At 36.5% G+C, this 17,528-nt stretch overlaps 1 protein-coding gene across 1 annotated transcript in view; it reads right to left on the minus strand.

The window, feature by feature from the left end:
- Positions 1 to 17,528, minus strand: part of LOC105503935 (chromosome unknown open reading frame, human C12orf4) — a 55,306-nt gene that overhangs the window by 36,747 nt on the left and 1,031 nt on the right. Inside the window, exons 2-6 of the mRNA XM_011931076.1 lie at positions 16,067 to 16,261; positions 14,034 to 14,179; positions 9,754 to 9,935; positions 5,394 to 5,493; positions 5,165 to 5,286 (exon numbers count right to left, since the gene is read on the minus strand). Of these exons, the coding sequence (XP_011786466.1) occupies positions 5,165 to 5,286; positions 5,394 to 5,493; positions 9,754 to 9,935; positions 14,034 to 14,179; positions 16,067 to 16,244 (728 nt within the window). The 5' untranslated portion in view covers positions 16,245 to 16,261. The remainder of the gene's footprint in view (positions 1 to 5,164; positions 5,287 to 5,393; positions 5,494 to 9,753; positions 9,936 to 14,033; positions 14,180 to 16,066; positions 16,262 to 17,528) is intronic.

A 17,528-nucleotide genomic window follows, 5' to 3' on the forward strand; every position in this document is an offset into this window, starting at 1 on the left:
AACTGCCTTTCTCTTTGCTCTCCTCTTTATAGTTTCTGAAAAGACTTCCACAAGAGAGCAGTAACTATATCATTGTGGAATTCAAACAGTGGTATGCTGAAGATGATACAAGTCTGTACGAGTCATCCATTTCCCTAAATTTTGGGGGCTAATCCCAATATCCCCATTAGACTCAATGACTGACTTCATTAGTAAATATGGTAAATTTAAACCTAGCCATATAATCTACAACAGGGGACCCCAATCCCCCTGTACTGGCCTGTTAGGAACCGGGCCGCTCAGCAGGAAGTAAGCAGCAGGTGAGTGAGCATGACCACCTGAGCTCCACCTCCCATCCAATCAGTGGCAGCATTAGGTTCTCATAGGATCGTGAACTGTATTGTGAACTGCACATGCAGGCAATCTAGGTTGTGTACTCCTTGTGGAACAGTTTCATCCCCAAACCCTCCCCGCTTCTCCTTTAAAAACTGTCTTCCGTGAAACTGGTGCCTGGTGCTCAAAAGGCTGAGGACTGCTGATCTACAAAATCACACCTTTCTGGACTCCATCAGATAAGTGATAATAAGGCAACCTTGTAAACTGAATTCCACACCGTGACATATCCCTCCAAGGATGGACAGGACATATAAGGAGTTTCATCTTTGTTAGAGCATAGCTGAAATGGGATGCTGTCATACAAGCGGGTAAAAAGAAAGCAGCTAAAATTTTAACAGATTCTTGAAGGCCAAGTGGGCTAGCATATCAAGTCAGAATAGGTTGGAGCCACAGACACAGGAACTTGCAAACTCTTTTCCATTGGCCTCCATCAGGTATTTCCAGAAAAGACCGAAGGCAGGAGACAAGAGAGTCTTCTCAAGGGCACAGGCAGAAATGCTAAGATACATGAGGCTTGACCAAAGTAGGAGCTGACAAAGACAACAAAGAAGGAGAAGAGTTGAACAAAGTGACCTTCCTGACCCCCAACTATGAGCCTAGATTCAAGTAACAAGTCTACTGCTGGGAGGCAGGGCAAAAGGATGGAGACAGACTCCACTCCGCAGCTCTGGCATGCAAAGACTGCTGAAAGCAAGGGATGCAGGAGAGAGACGGAGAAAAATTCTCCTGGACCCCCAAGTGCCATTCTAAGTACAAAGTAGCACCAGTAGAAAACGAAGCCTGTGGTACCTTGAAGGTCCTGACAGGCACGAAACCAAACTGGGATAAAAGTGGGGTAAAAGACTACACATTGGGTACAGTGTACACTGCTTGGGTGATGGGTGCACCAAAATCTCAGAAATCACCACTAAAGAACTTACTTGTGTAACACCACCTATTCCCCAAAAACCTATTGAAATAAAAAAATTTTAAAAATTTTAAAAAGAAAGCCAGAAAGTCTAAAAATTATATGAAAGCAAGATCTCTAACAAACTTGCCAAGCATTTTCAGATTTCTCCAAGCATCGTTCCAGTGAATAAGCTAATAAAGAAAGTCTAATGCTAAGGGAAAAAAAAAGAAACCAAACTTACCTCAACTGCTAATAAGATGTGAACAACCTTCACATTAATACGGTTCATTTCTGGACATAAATGCTATTAACCTCAGTCTCTTCTAATACCCACAATATCCAGCATTCAGTTAAAAAAAAAAAAAAAAGAAGAAAAATAGGCTGGGCACGATGGCTCATGCCTGTAATCCCAACACTTTGGGAGGCTGAGGTGGGCAGATCACGAGGTCAGGAGTTCAAGACCAGCCTGGCCAACACGGTGAAACACTGTCTCTACTAAAAATACAAAAATTAGCCAGGTGTGGTGGCATATGCCTGTAATCCCAGCTACTTGGGAGGCTGAGGCAGGAGAATCGCTTGAACGCAGGAGGTGGAGGTTGCAGTGAGCCAAGATTGCAGCACTGTACTCCAGCCTGGGAGACAGAGAGAGACTCTGTCTTGGTGGGTGGGTGGCGGGGAGAAGAAAAAAGAAGAAGAGACACCCAGAAAAGCAAGAAAAAACCCAACCCACTGTCAAGAGATAAAGCAATCAACAGAAACAGATTTAGAAAGGATCCAGATATTGGGACTAAAAGAAAGGGACTTTCAAAAAACTATAACCAACATGTTAAAAGATCTAGTGGAAAGGTAGACAACACACAAGCAATTTTAGCAAAGAGCAGAAACAAAGGGAAATACTAGAAAGCAAAACATGGTATCAGACTAATGACCACAGATCAACTCATTTTATAATGCCACCATTAACCTGACACCGAAACCAAATTAAGATGTTATAAGAAACAAATAAACAAACTATAGACCAACATACATGCATAAATATATAAGTTGGTGGATATATGTCATATATATACGTATGTGTGAAACAATACATATCATGACCTGTATATAAAACCTAAAACAATAAAACTTCTAGAAGAAAAATATAGGATAAAATCTTTGTGATCTTCCGTTAGGCAAAGATATCTTAGACAAGATAGAAACTATTTAAAAATAGATAAATTGACCAAGCACAGAGGATTTTTGAGTAACAAAACTACTCTGTATGGTACTATAATGACAGATACATGTCACTATACATTTGTCTAAACTGACAGAATATACAATGGCAAGAGTGAGCCCTAATGTAAACTATGGACTTTGAATGATTATGTCAATATATGTTCTTGATCACAGCAAAGGTAACACCTTGCTGGGGGATGCTGACAAAGGGGAAGACTATGCATTTGTAGGTCAGGGGGTAAGTCTTAGTACCTTCCTCTCAGTTTTGCTGTGAACCTAAAAATACTTTGAAGAAATAGTCTTTAATTGATAAACGGCACTTAACTAAAATGAAAAACTTAACTCTCTGACAGACACAATTAAGAAAAAGAAAAGACAAGCCACAGAGTGAGAGAACATATTTGTAAAACACATTATTTCATGATGGACTTGTAACCAGAATATATAAAGAACTCTCACAACTCAATAAGAAGACACATTTTTCCAGCACATGAAAAAATGTTACCATAATTAGGCATCAGGGAAATGCAAAGTAAAATTATAGACATCACTGCAAAACGTACTAGAGTGTCTAAACAGCAATACTGAGTGCTGATGAAGACATGGAACATTTGGAACCCTCATATATTGGTGGTGGGAATGCAAAATTGTACAGTCACTTTGGAAAATAGTCTGGCGGTTTCTTCTGAAGTTAAATGTACACTTACCATATGACCAAGCAATCCCATTCCTAGGGGAGAGGGATTACATACTTATGAAAGAGAAATCAAAACACATGTTTACACAAGACCGGTTCACGAATGTTTATAACAGCTTTATAATTGCTAAAATCTGGAAATACCCCACATGTCCATCACTGAGTAAATGGATAAACAAATGGATGATAGAGTATTACTGAGTAATAAAAAGAACCACTGATAAACACAACTCAAATGAGTCTCAAAAGTATTATGCCACGTGAAAGCAGCAAGATACAAATTGCTACATACGGTTTGATTCCATTTATGTGACATTCTAGAAAAATCAAACTACAATAAAATAAAACTACAAAAAAGGGAAATTCTGTATCTTGATTGCGGTGATGATTTTATGACTCAGTTTGTCAAAATTCATCAAACTGTACACCTAAAACAGAAGAACTTTATGTAATATATTCCTCAACTGACCTGACTTTAAAGAAAAACAAAGCAAAAATAAATTTTAAAATACCATTTTTATCAATCTCATATAGGGGTTCCACATATAGTTGTGTTGAAAACAGATCTCTCCCGCCCAAAGAAACATCTATCAAAAAGAAAAGCAAAGTAACATAGTCACAATAAAAACATTATTTCCTAGGAATACCTGATTTTTAAAACCAGCCGCAGCTACAGGCCAATGTTTACGCAATGAAATTGATTCTAAAGATTGAATTTCTGAAACTCTAGCAGCAAAGTAAGGGATAACTTTTTTTTTTTTAAGAGACAGTTTCTCATTCTTGTTACCCAGGCTGGAATGCAGTAGCATGATCATGAAGGGATAACTTTTACAGCAAAAAGGCTTTCACAGCTTCCTTAAGTCAGTGGCTTTCAATGTTTCTGACTACAATATACAGTATACATTTTACATTTAGGCTCAATACACACATTCACTTTAGAAAGCTTCACGTATGATGCACTCTGATTTTTTTCCCTATTCTACCGTTATTTTTAAAAGGCTGGTTGGAAAATAAGGAATGTAGAATGGTTCATAGCAGGCTGCAACAAACAGTCTGGGGAAAACGGTAAGGCAAATGAAAAACTAATATTTAGATAAGAGATGCTACAAATGTCAGGTAAAGAGTTAACGATAACCTATCCATCTGTCCATCCATTCATCCCATAAATTTTAACTGAGCATGTCTTATGTGCTAGTGTCAAGAGATAAACACTTGGCAAGGGACTGGGTATACGACAAAAAAAAAAAAAAAAAAAAGACATGAGACTGACATTATACAAATGAAATGCTATTTAACAATACTTACAGCATACACTGGCATATGCTGGAAATAGGATTATTATACTGTACTCAATATATTTCCAACTGAATATACTTTAGGATTTGAAAAAAATTAATTCTCAAACATACAGATATGTAGCCAGGAAATAACATAGGCATGGCCAAGCTCTAAGGGAACGTGTGAAACACAATTTATTTAGGCCATGAGATGCCACACAAGTTATAATTCATGAGAAATCCTCCATGCTATTTCTGTACCTTCTATATGCTTCTGTTACTGCACATACCACTCTATACAGTATTATTTATTTATAGATCAGTCTCTCTTTCGAGAATATAAGCTCCATATAGGAAGGTTTTTTTTTTTTTTTTTTTTTTCCCCCGCTTAGAGAGTGTTCGGCATTCAACCAATGTTTACTGCATGGAATGGAAACTAAAGAAATAAAGATAGTATTTAAGTATTTAGGTATATGTATCTAGAACATAAAACTAAAGTTCTATCTCAAACTAACCAATAACCATTGCCCCCCAAATAATCCACATAAAGCCTATAATGCAAAAGGTGGTAAAAGAAGCACAAAATTATCTTGAACTTTCACTAGCAAATTAAAAATACATACAGCTAAAAGATTTAAGTTTGCAGTAAATATAAACCATTACTAACAATGGACCATTATACAAATAAGAACAATACATAGTAAATACCTAAGGGAGCTGTTGTTGGGGTTTTTTAGGTCTTGGTGAAGTTTTATTACCCATTCCTGATACTCTTGTTTTTGGATGGCAGTTGATTGTTTTAATTCATTTGACCATTTATTTTCTAGGTCCTAAAAGAAAGAGTGTACCAACTGGTTAATTTTTTTACCAAAACAAAACAAAACAACAACAAAAGAAAATGCAACTGCATACCTAAAAGTCACTGTATTTCACTTACTTGCTGGGATTCAAAATGCTGAGCAGCCAGTGAATTTACATCTTGATCTGTCAGTGATTTTCCCAACTCCTGCATCACTTTTTCCATTTCAATACCTTGTCTAAAACACAAATAAGCAAATCAGGGATATTCATCAAACTTTCAAGGTATATGATCCTTCAGATTCATCAAACACTCTCTATAAAGTGAAAATAAAAAGTTTATTTTATAGAAATGTGTCCAGGAATGAGAATTAGAACTCGAAAGTACTCAGAATCCTTGGAAATGGGGACTACCAAATTATGATGACAGTGTCATATAATATCAACATCATTTGTGCAGCTAAATTTTCATCTAAATTTATTGCATAGATGAATGCAGTCAAAATCTAAGTTATCTTTCAATTACCATGGCTAATGTTAAAAACTCTAGACCTTTTCACCTGCAAATTTCCTCAAAGAAGAGACTCTGCAATTTCAGCTTAAATGGATTTTCTATTTGTATATGAACTAAAGTGACTTCAACCTCTGAAAGTTAGTTTACATTATATCCAGAAGCAGACAATTAGATCCTAAGTCAAATTATTATTAAGCCATAAAATTTACAGAGGGATGTAAAATACAGTCTGAAGATGTTAGTCATACCTTCTGCATTTATCCAAAGAAATAACGTGTAAAAATAAAAAATGGTTTTTCCTACAGGAAAAACTAACCAGTGGTGTTAGAAGTACAGATAATGGTTATTTATGAGGGAAAGGGTAAAGGACTACAAGGGCATGAAAGAGGCCTACGTAATGCTGGAGATATTCTATTTATTGATCTGGGCAATGGTTACGTGGTCATGCTTAATTTGCCATAGTTTCCTGAGCTGTACACCCACAGTGTGTTGCCTTTTCTGTATGTATGCTATATTTTAATAAATAAGTTCACTTAAAACATTGAAATTAAAGATTATCTTCTAATACAAATGTACGCAAAAAGTTTGTTCTAAAACAAATTTCTAACAAACTTGGAAAGAACAAAACACAGATATAAACTAAAAGGATTTTATCATCCTAGTTAATTCAAGTAAATTGCTCTTAAGAGTGAATTTCTGGCCGGGCGTGATGGTTCACGCCTATAATCCCAGCACTTTGGGAGGCCGAGGTGGGCAGATTACCTGAGGTCAGGAGTTCAAGACCAGCCTGGCCAACATGGTGAAACTCCATCTCTATTAAAAATGCAAAAATTAGCTGGGCATGGTAGCGGGCACCTGTAATCCAAGCTACTTGGGAGGCTGAGGTAGGAGAACTGCTTGAACTCAGGAGACAGAGGTTGCAGTGAGCTGAGATCGCGTCACTGTACTCTAGCCTGGGAGACAGAGCGAGACTTCATCTCAAAAAAAAAAAAAAAGAGTGAATTTGTACTTATTTATAACACTGATTAAGATACTCATATATATATGATAAATTAGATTCAAGCAAGTTATATACATTTCTATGTATACCTTCTGGTAGTAAATATTCATCATTTAAATCCCACTTAGTTCTAAAGCAGATGACTCCATTAATTTCTAATAACTACTACAGGTCAAGTGAAAATTATGCTTGCAAGTGAGATTCTTATTTAGAAACAGAAATAACTGCTAAACATTTATAAATACAAACTTAGATATAAATATATATTACTATTTTACATTACACATGTTCCCTCTAGTGGATAAAAGGTATCATTGCCATTTTTAAAGTTTAAAGAACTATCTAGAATCTGGTTTGCTTAAAAAAAAAGCACATTTCTTGTGAAGAAAAAGACAGAAATTCAACAAATAAAATTTCATGAACATCTATTTCATCCTAAATATGTCCAAAAGGCAACTAGCTAATCATATAGCTGATGACACAATATATATTTTCTACGATTAAGATAGAAGAAAATTTTATTACACGATGAAATACTAAATATAGCCTGGCTCAGTATGTCAGATGTGACAACTCTGGCATCCTGCATATTATCTTGAAGATACTTAAAGAAAAAAGATCATTATAACTTGTACTATTGATGCTATGCCGAGAAACTGTCTTTTAAAGATGTACAATGGCATTAAAATGAAATAAGAAGTAAGAAAATGTGTCATTTCTGCTCATGAACTGGATAAATATATTAAGCACCAAAATGTCTGGTCAACCTCCACAGACACTCGTGAATTACAACTTACCTTAAGTCATACTGTTCACCTTTGCAATAAATGTTACCTACCAGAGGAATATCGCTTATTTTTTTTTTTCAAGCTAGCAGTTTGGATAGGTGAAAAATAAAATACAAAACTTTTAAAAATAGATGAATTCAAGCATTATTTATATATTTAGACAGAAAAAACAAGGCCAAACCTCATCAAGAAATATGGCCAAAGATCATTTCAAACAATGAAGTAAACCCAAACAAACCTCTACTAAAAAACTATTCCATGAAAACAAAAGTATGAATACCAGTAAATGCAGCTAATTAGTAAGTTAATTCAACTTCCCAAAAGATGAAGAATCATGTAGAACAGAAATCTTCTTCTGATTTAGAAAAAGGAACCATTATAGACTATTAATGGCTAGATATAGAGTTTTTTGGGGGGTACAGGCAGCAAACTATGCTGCAAGTTAGAGTCACTCAACAGACGAACTGAAGTACTAGGAATGGAAGTATAGGGAGCCAAAGTGGGAATTTATCAATATACCCAAAGAGGCAGAATAAGTATAGTCACAGAAGACCTGAGAGCTGATAACAGATTCAGGATGACTTTAAGGTTATATTATTTGAAGGCCTAAGAGGAAAAATCAAACAAATGAAGTTCAACAGAAAGTAATTAATTAGTATTAGGTAATTCTATTTTTATGTATTTTTAAAAACCTAATTCTATATTTTGTTCTTCTTTTTAACCTATATTCACAATTTTACTGGTTACATAATAAAGAACTAGAAAAAAACTTTTGTCTTCCCCAGGGAAATACGTTTCAACTATGTACCTAGAGGCAACCACTCACTACAGGTATCTCATCAAAAAGGAATAAACTGCCTCAATACAGCTGGTCAACAAACCAAACCTATAAACAGTGACAGATATCTCAAAACGTCATGTTCTTTTTGACAAAGAGATCATTCTAATATTTTACAAAGTATGAGCATAAATGGTCCAGAGGAGTACAACTGTTAGGAAAATTTACAAATCTATGCAATATAATAAAAATGCTAACTTGGTACACACAAGAGGGTATCCCTCAGGAACAATGATTAAACACATTTGCTTATTATTTTTCTGTACTTAAAATTTTCTTAACCATGACAATGTTCCAAAGATCATTCTCATCTTGCCAGCCTTACTGTTTTCTAAGGGGAAGCTAATGAGAACCAGGAACAAACCAGCACATCTTTTTAAATTTACTCCTTTGGGACTATTAAGTCAGTTACACTAAAAAAAAAAAAAAAAAAAAAAGTGCTTTTGTCCTAATGTACTCTCACAATCAAAGCAACACTAAAAATATTACCTTCATTGCATATACACCCAATGTCTTCCATAAGTGTTTTTAAGATAATGAATGTTATCAGATTCTGCTAAATTACAATGGATTATCTAGAAGGACACATCCTGAATCCCTATCACAATTTATCTAGAGTTACTAGAAAGCAGTCAGGGAGGCCACTTCTTATTTTAAAATACACAATGCTAGCAGTTTTTGACATACTCCGAAGAAAAAATAAATAATAAAAGCAATGTTTGTATACTGTGTTAAGTAATCCATACAGTAGGAATTCAAATCTAATTACAACTTCTTGGAACAATACTGGCGTTATTGTTTTTTTCTAAGGTATTTGAGCATACAAAATGAACTGAAGGAGCCATGGACATAGTTAGAGCAGGGCAATGCAGAGGTTCTGAATAGGGAGAGAGAATGGTACAGTGGCTAACAGTTCTGAGGTCAGATTTCCTGGTTTCAAATTCCAGCATGCCCTTGGACAAGTTACTTATTTAAGCAAAAACTTCTTCATCTGTAAAATGGAAATAATAGTAGGGTTATGGTAAAGATCAAATGAGACAGGGCATCCAAAGCACTCTGCACAGTGCCTGGAACAAAGCAAACCTTCTAGGGAAGTAATCTATTCCTCTTATTAGAGATAAGAATATACAAGGCCACCAGCATCATTTATTTAGGTAAACCACTTAGAAGGTGTATAAACCTATGAGGACCCTCCCAGTTGTAGTTACACATGTAAACATACAAGAAAATTAATTTCTAATATTGAAGTATTTTTTTTCTATCATACTCTTTTGTAAAAAAATAAAAACAAATTGTTCTGCAGGGCATCTATTTGACAATGTAACATTTAATTCTGATAATGCAAGAAATTTGAAATACCTCTCTCGTAATTTTTTCAGTTCCACATCTCTTTCACCAATCAGTTCTGAGATACTAACAAAGTAATTATGTTCCAAATTTAAGAGAGTTTCAGAGGCAGGAGAATGAATTAAGTCATGGTACACATCTGCAAAATCTTCATCCCAGCTGGGTTCTTCAGGCCTTGCATGCTCTAATGTGGTCTACAAGATAATATACAGACATTCTTAAATCATGACCTAGTATTTTTATTTAACAGACTACCAGAAAAGTATGTACATGACTCAATTTTTGTACATCAATGACAGAAAGACCCTCTTTTATATATATATGAATGTGTGTGTATTATATAGGATTATCTAAGTACAGAAAAAAAATGTGGAGAGACACAGACTAAGTTCTTAATATAAGTTACCTGGAAGCAGAAATGAGAAACAGGTACTAATGCGGAGGAAGGGATAGGAAGTGTCCATAATAAAAGCGTATGCTATGACCTCATTTCTGTGAAATCACACACACACACACACACACACACACACACACACGATCAACAAAACGCTAATGGTGGCTAATTTCAGGACAGTGGGATTTCTGATAGCCTTTATTTATATTCTAACATACTGTATGGTAAAATAACTTGCAGGCATTAGTTACATAATCAGAAGAAACTTTTCATTATTAAAAAAAATACTGCTAAAATAGGTTACATATTTAGAAAATAAGGTGACCTATGTAGTCACCTGTGAATGAAAGCCAAATTCATGCATACCTATATCAAGATAAATGTGTAATTATGCATTTGGTTTGACCTTTTCTAGTGTTACATTTTCTTTTTAAAATATAAGCAGGCTTTTAAGTATATAAAAATGGTAGCTATTAAAATGATGAAGGGGATGAAGGGACTGAGTAAATGCAGATAGACAAGAAAAGCAGAAACAGGGAGAAACAAAATGGGAATGCCCTCAGCACACACAGATACATCCAGGGAGGTACAGACGCCTATTCCAAGGGCAGCCTCCTCAACTCGTCAGAGGAAACTGATACGCTGAGAAGTCCCTTGTCAAAGATCATATGATTTAATGGCATGAAGCAGCAATAAAACAAAGATTTTGATGTTTTTTCCATTATAGATCTTTGCAAAAGATACCTGCTTAAAAAAAAAAAACTAAATTCTTCCCTTTTCTTATCCATGAAAATATTAAAAACTGGAATTTATGATACGACTTAAGAGTAATAATTTACTTTAAAACAACTGAACACATCACAGAAACAGGTATATTGAACTCACTCAGTCAACAGGGAAACTTTTCTAATTTGTTCTCTTTCACTTCAACCAGCTGCCACATCAGAAAGCAGGAGACTAGCTGGACCTAGAACTAGGATTTCATCTCCTCTGTGCCTCGGAAACTCCAACACTGTTCTGATAACTGGTCATCTTTAGACGTGGGACTGCTGTAGGAATGATAACCAGCCCATGCGACTTAATTTCTGTTTAAAATTCACTTCAGGGCAAAGCTGAAATTTTGTAGGGAGGAACTACTGCAAGACTGTAGGGATGTGCTTGGCCACACATGACACCAGATGTTCAGTAGCCCCACTACCAGATCATTTAACTACAATAATCTGCAGCTTTAATTTTACACTCAGCCTAGGGCAAGCCTTATGAATAGGTAGAAGATACCTACGCGAGAAGAACTAAACATAGTTTTTTCCTTGGTCTAATTTATGCCACTCCCTCAGGACAGATGCTACTAGAAAGGGGACTGTGACAGCTGAGAGGAATGGGGCACTGAGGAAGTGGCTGCACAGAGAAAGCTATTCGATGTCCAGGCCATTATTTCTCCACCTCCACTTCCAGGCATAACGTCTGACTTCTTTGAGGTTCAAACCATTCAGCACCCCTTATCTTTCATGGCCATTATTATCTAACAACCTACCTGTCCGTCACTCACCCTCATTCCTGTAAAGCTTTGGCACCAAGTTCAAAGACTTCCTCTCTGCCCCACATCCCGCAATCTGGGTTACTTGGATATCCATGTGGATACCCATCCAAGGCCCTGCCTTCTTACTTTCCTGAACTCTACAGTCTTTACTGCGGAGTCCCAGTTAGGGCAAAGGAGTCAGGCTGGCAGGACCATGGGAAAGCAAACAGAAAAAGCAGAGAAGCTGTAAGTCTGGCTTTCTTCATGGCCAGACCAAGTTTGTCCGACCTGTGACACAGGATGGCTTTGAATGCCGCCCAACACAACCAATTCATAAATTCCAATTTTTTTTTTTTTAACCTCATCAGTTATCCTTCATGTTAGTGTATTTTATGTGTGGTCCAAGACAATTCTTCTTCTTCCAGTGTGGCCCACGGAAGCCAAAAGATTGGACACCCCGGTCCAGGCCATGTAGCCCTCCTGCGCCCAACTTTCACCAGACACACTGCAAGACTGCAGCTCACTGCAATCTTGGGGTTATCAGTACTGCACGCAGCACTCTACGGCATACAGCATAAACGCTGTCCCATAAAATCTCCAGCAAGCCTTTGTTTCCTTGAAGTCAGCTTCTCTTCTGCTGGCCTGCCCATTGCCTCCTCGCAACGTATTTTCCTGCTTTCTCTAATAAATCTACCTTTCTTTATCTGCAAGTGTCTTGGTAAATTCTTTTACCCCTGTACCACCAGCCCAGATAGTCATTGTTCACATGCAAAATTTACTAGTTCTCCACACCACCTCGGCCAAACATTTAGTATCCTCACTAGAAACTCAGTCAGTCAGTATTCAAACATTCTAGTCTCTGACTATAACCTCCACCCAAGATTTCTCGCTTAATAATTCCCACATAATTGATATTTAACCTCATTAGGACCTCTACTTCATAAGTTTCTCAATGTTTTCGTTTTTTTATCAGCCATCAACTGCCATCTAGCTTCACTTCCTTCCCTATGTAGCTTACATTTTGTGATCTAGCATTTAACCACTGTCTTGCCAATATCCTCAACTCCCTTGACTGATGTACCTTATCTTACCTACCTAACAAAACCCTAATCTTATTCCTCTTCTCTATGTCTGCAGTCAGGCTTTGGAGAGCTGCAGCAGAAAAATCACAAAACTCTATAAAGTTTACGGTGACAAATTGGTGCCACTCTTAATCTTGGCCTCAATGATGCCTGGCAATCCTATCATTGCCTGCTCAGTTTTCTCCTTAAATATCCAACAATCTTATTATACCTACCGCCTCATCTAAACAAATAACCTGTCTTTCCTTAAAGTTGAAACAATCATAAGAGAATATTCTCAACTTCCTGCTACCAAATTAATAAAATTATCTGGATTTATATCCAACCTTTCCTGCTTCTCTTTGGCTATAACTGGAGAAGTACCTGTCTTCCCAGTTACGATTAATTCTCCATTTGAGTTCTGGATTCTATCCCTTCTAGTCCTAAACTCTGCCACCTTAAAAAACAAACACACCTTTTACCTTGTGTTCCCATTTAGCCAGTGCCCCGTCCTTCACCTCTTTATATTCAAACTTCTTCAGTTAGTATACTAATTCTTCCTATTTCCACACTCTCACATTCTTAAAGTCAATGAAATCTAGTTTCCACCACCACCAACTTACTGAAACTGATCTTGCCACAGACAAGATTACTTGATAAATGCAATGGATATTTTTGAGTCTTTTCTTTGCCTCTTATACTTGATGTCATCTTGGATTGTCTCATAGTTTAATTTGCAGTGCTCTTTCTTAGTACCTAAAATCATTTGTGGTACACCTAATGGCACCTTAGACTTTATGAAACGGTATATTATTTACATAGAAAATGATATTATGTGACTAGACAACAATAATGAAGATAAGTTTATAAAAGCAAACCAAAGGTTAAATGAATTACTATTGTGGTTTAGGGCTGCCAGATAAAACACAGAACACTCACTTAAATTATAATTTCAGACAGTGAAAAATTTTTTAGTATAAATATGTTCCATGTAATATGCTGACATATTAAAAAATATTCATTTATCTGGAATTCTAACTTAACTGGGTGCCCTATATTTTTAATTACTAAATCCGGTGACCCTATGCTGGTGAGATATATGCAAGTAGCCTCTTGTTTTACGAAGGTATTACATAGAAAGCACTTTGTCTTACGTGCTCACCCTGATACAGGAAGCACAGAAGCAGCAACATATTTATTAAAGACTATTGGTATGTGGAGAAAAAGGATCTTATAACTATTTCAGGATTACCACAGCATTTTACAAATTTTCACCCAAATCCAGAATATCCCTGAAATTTACGATCTATTTTCTTACCTCAGCGTAAGCTTTGGCCCACGTACTCGCCAGCTGATGTAAATCTACCTCACCTGATTTCACAGCTTCCAGGGATGCTTCAGCATCTCTATCATAATCTCTGAGGGATTCTTCTTCTATAAATTGAGTCAGAGCTTCTTTTAAGTCTGTTACAGGGATATCAAACACCATCATCAGCAAAATCCAGGTATAAATAGGGAACATTTTACCTGGCTGAGAATTCCAACATGGAATCTTATTTTTAAATTTTTATTGATTTATTTAGAGATGGGTTCTCTCTCTGTTACACAGGCTGGAGTACAGTGGCATGATCACAGCTCACTGCAGCCCTGAGTTCCTGGACTCTAGTGATCCTCTCACCTCAGCCTCCCGAGTAGCTGGGACCACAGATGCATGCCACCATGCATGGCTAACTTTTGTATTTTTGGTAGAGATGAGTCTCACCATGTTGCCCAGGCTGGTCTCAAACTCTTGAGCTCAAGTGATCCACCTGCCTTAGCCTCCCAAAGTGCTGGGATTACAGGTGCGAGCCACCTTGCCTGGACGTGAAATTTTATTTTATCAAGCTGATACTCTTAATAGACTCTCCAACTAAAATGAAATCAGCTTAGGGGATCATTTAACTAATTTCATGATTATTTTCCTTTACTATGACAGGCTGTCGCATAGAGAAAGGTCAAAAGTCTTAACTCTTATGTATTCCTAATTATGTATACTAATAAAGTAATGTTACTTCTTAAGCCTGATATTTCAGTTTGAAGCCACAGGGGTATGAGGACATAAAGAAATGCTACAGATTTTGAGGGTCTGAACATTACTGTATTTAGATTAAAAAGAGTTTTCCATGTAACTTTAAAGGGTACATTGTAACATCCTTTGAAAGAGATGTCTTTTTGTCTTACCTGCTCACCCTGATACAGGAAGCACAGAAGCAGCAACATATTTATTAAAGAATATTGGTATGTGGAGAAAAAGGATCTTATAACTATTTCAGGATTACCACAGCATTTTACAAATTTTCACCCAAATCCAGAATATCCCTGAAATTTATGATCTGAGCTATTTTCTTACCTCAGCGTAAGCTTTGGCCCACGTACTCGCCAGCTGATGTAAATCTACCTCAGCTGATTTGAGCTGAGGACATAATGGAAGAGCACTGTGAGAGAAGTTAGAACACCTGTGTCCTGGCTCTGGCTCTATCATTATCACTATGTTTGCGACTTTACACAGTGGTTCACAATCTTAAGTGTGATTAGAATCCCCTGGAGGCCTTAGTTAAACAGACTGCCGCATGCTACCCCAGTTTCTGATTCAGCAGGAATGGGATGGAGCCCGAGAATTTGCATGTCTACCAAGCTCTCAGGTGATGCTGTTGCTGCTAAATGATTAGAAACCATATTTCAACAACCACTGTCTTGGGTAAATAATTTAACCTCTTTATGTCCCAGTTTCCTTGTTTGTACGATGTGATTGGGCTATAAAGTGTCTGGATTCTCTTATAACTCTAACCTACGATCTAACATATTCTGAATTTTAAATTTTTCCTAGACTGTGAGATAGAACACAGACCTTTAAAAAATGGTTTAATACATATAACTTTATAAAACTAATTTAGGTAAGTAAAGACTTCAAAAATTAGTACACTTTCTGTTCTATGGCATCTCAGAAATTAATAACCAGACTATTAAAAGGGCAACCAATTTAGCACTATAATGCTATTATCACAATTAGTGATAGCTAAACTGCCTTATAACGTCACCCAACTAAATTCAGAAGAGCTCCTTTAATTCCAAACTTGGTAGCAAATTTTTCATTATAAAATCCAATTTTTATACTTTATAAACAACTACCACTTATAGAAAAAAAACACTTAATAAAGCTCTGGGGAAATGCTTTTATTCTTGGAATCAGTTCCTATTTCATGGCTGTTTCCAAAGCTTCTTAGGTTTATGCTTTCTAACATGAAACTTCTAATGACAGACTATTGAAACTAATAAAGTGATGTTACTTTAAAAAAAAAAATCAGTCCTCACCTTTTTCTATAAAGCACGGTAAACTGTGCAGCAGCATCAGACGTCCATGTAAATGACTGGCCTTCTCTTGAACAGGAAATCTGAGTGGCACTCTCAGTTCTAAGCACTGACTTCCTACTTTAAACTTATATACAAATTCTCTCTCTCTATGGCAGAATCTTTCTCTGTTTTTCTTCATATTCTTTGACAGGATTTCTAAAGAACAGAAAAGCAGAAGGTTATAAGTCCATAAAGAAATTATGTTTCATTATTGCTGTCCTACTTCTAAGAAAACATTCCACCATTCAAGCGATTTTATATGTGTGACTCTGAGCCGATTATTCTAGTTTTTTCCAAGTGTTTATCCCTGTACTTCCATGGAGAAAACAAAGTGCTTCTTAAAAAGAAACGAACAAACAAAAAAACACTTTGTTTTAAACTTGATTTAAGAAAAAAAAAAATTATGGCCATAAAGTACTTTATATTCCAAGGCAGGGTTCTCAATAACAGGGAAGGGCCATGGAGGGAAGGGCAGAGAGAATTCTTAGGGAGAGTTCATGGGTGGGGAAATACAAAGCTTATGAAACCGCTGGTAAAAAGAAAGTCAAAGAAGCAAATCAGGGACCAAGCAGTGATTCTGGAGAACTTAGAGGTTGTGGTCATGAGATCCGACTGGGGGAAGGGGAGTAAGAAAGTGTTAGAAAGATTTCCATGTGGGAAGAAGATACACAGAAAATAGAAAGTACAGGACCTCCACTTCTGGCCCACACCCCAAAGGCAAACTAAACACTACTAAGAAAGAAGAAAATCTAGTTAAAGGAAGTAAGAATCAACATCAATTAAAGATTTATTTATTCATTAGCCTTGTAACTAGACTTCCTATGGCTAGGCTTTCTCCCATCAAATCAGTTCTCACATTATTTTCTACACTGAAGTTATAGTAACCTTTCTTTTAAAAAAAGGAATATACTTATCTGATCATGTTGTTCATCCGTTTAAAAACTTGCTGTGACATTCCATTGCTCTTGGGATAAAATGTAAACTCCTTATCCCAGTTTACAACACCCCTGCTTACATTTCCACTCTTTTCTCAGAAACTGCACCTCTCCTTCCTAACACACAAATTCACAAATTTTATTTTCCAGCCATTCTGAACTTCTGTCAATACCAAACTTCTCTTTCCACGCCGAATCTTTTTGAATGCCTTTTCCTTGGCCTAGAGCACTCTTACTGATTTTAATTTCGTTGGATAACAATTGCTAATTCTTCAGGTCTCAGTTTAGCCTCTAGGAAGACTTATTCAACTCCCTAAAACTGGACTGGGTCCCGACAGTCTCTCATACTAGCCTGGACTTATTTGAATCATGGCACTTACCACGCTCTATTTCTTACTCTTGCTAGAAAATAGTCTTCTTGAAGTGGGAGGAATACTGTCTTGTATTCCATGTATTAAGCAGGATGTTGGGAATGGCAAAAACTAATA

The sequence above is a fragment of the Colobus angolensis genome, unplaced genomic scaffold, assembly GCF_000951035.1.
Source record: "Colobus angolensis palliatus isolate OR3802 unplaced genomic scaffold, Cang.pa_1.0 Scaffold89, whole genome shotgun sequence".
Classification (NCBI taxonomy): Eukaryota; Metazoa; Chordata; class Mammalia; order Primates; family Cercopithecidae; genus Colobus; species Colobus angolensis.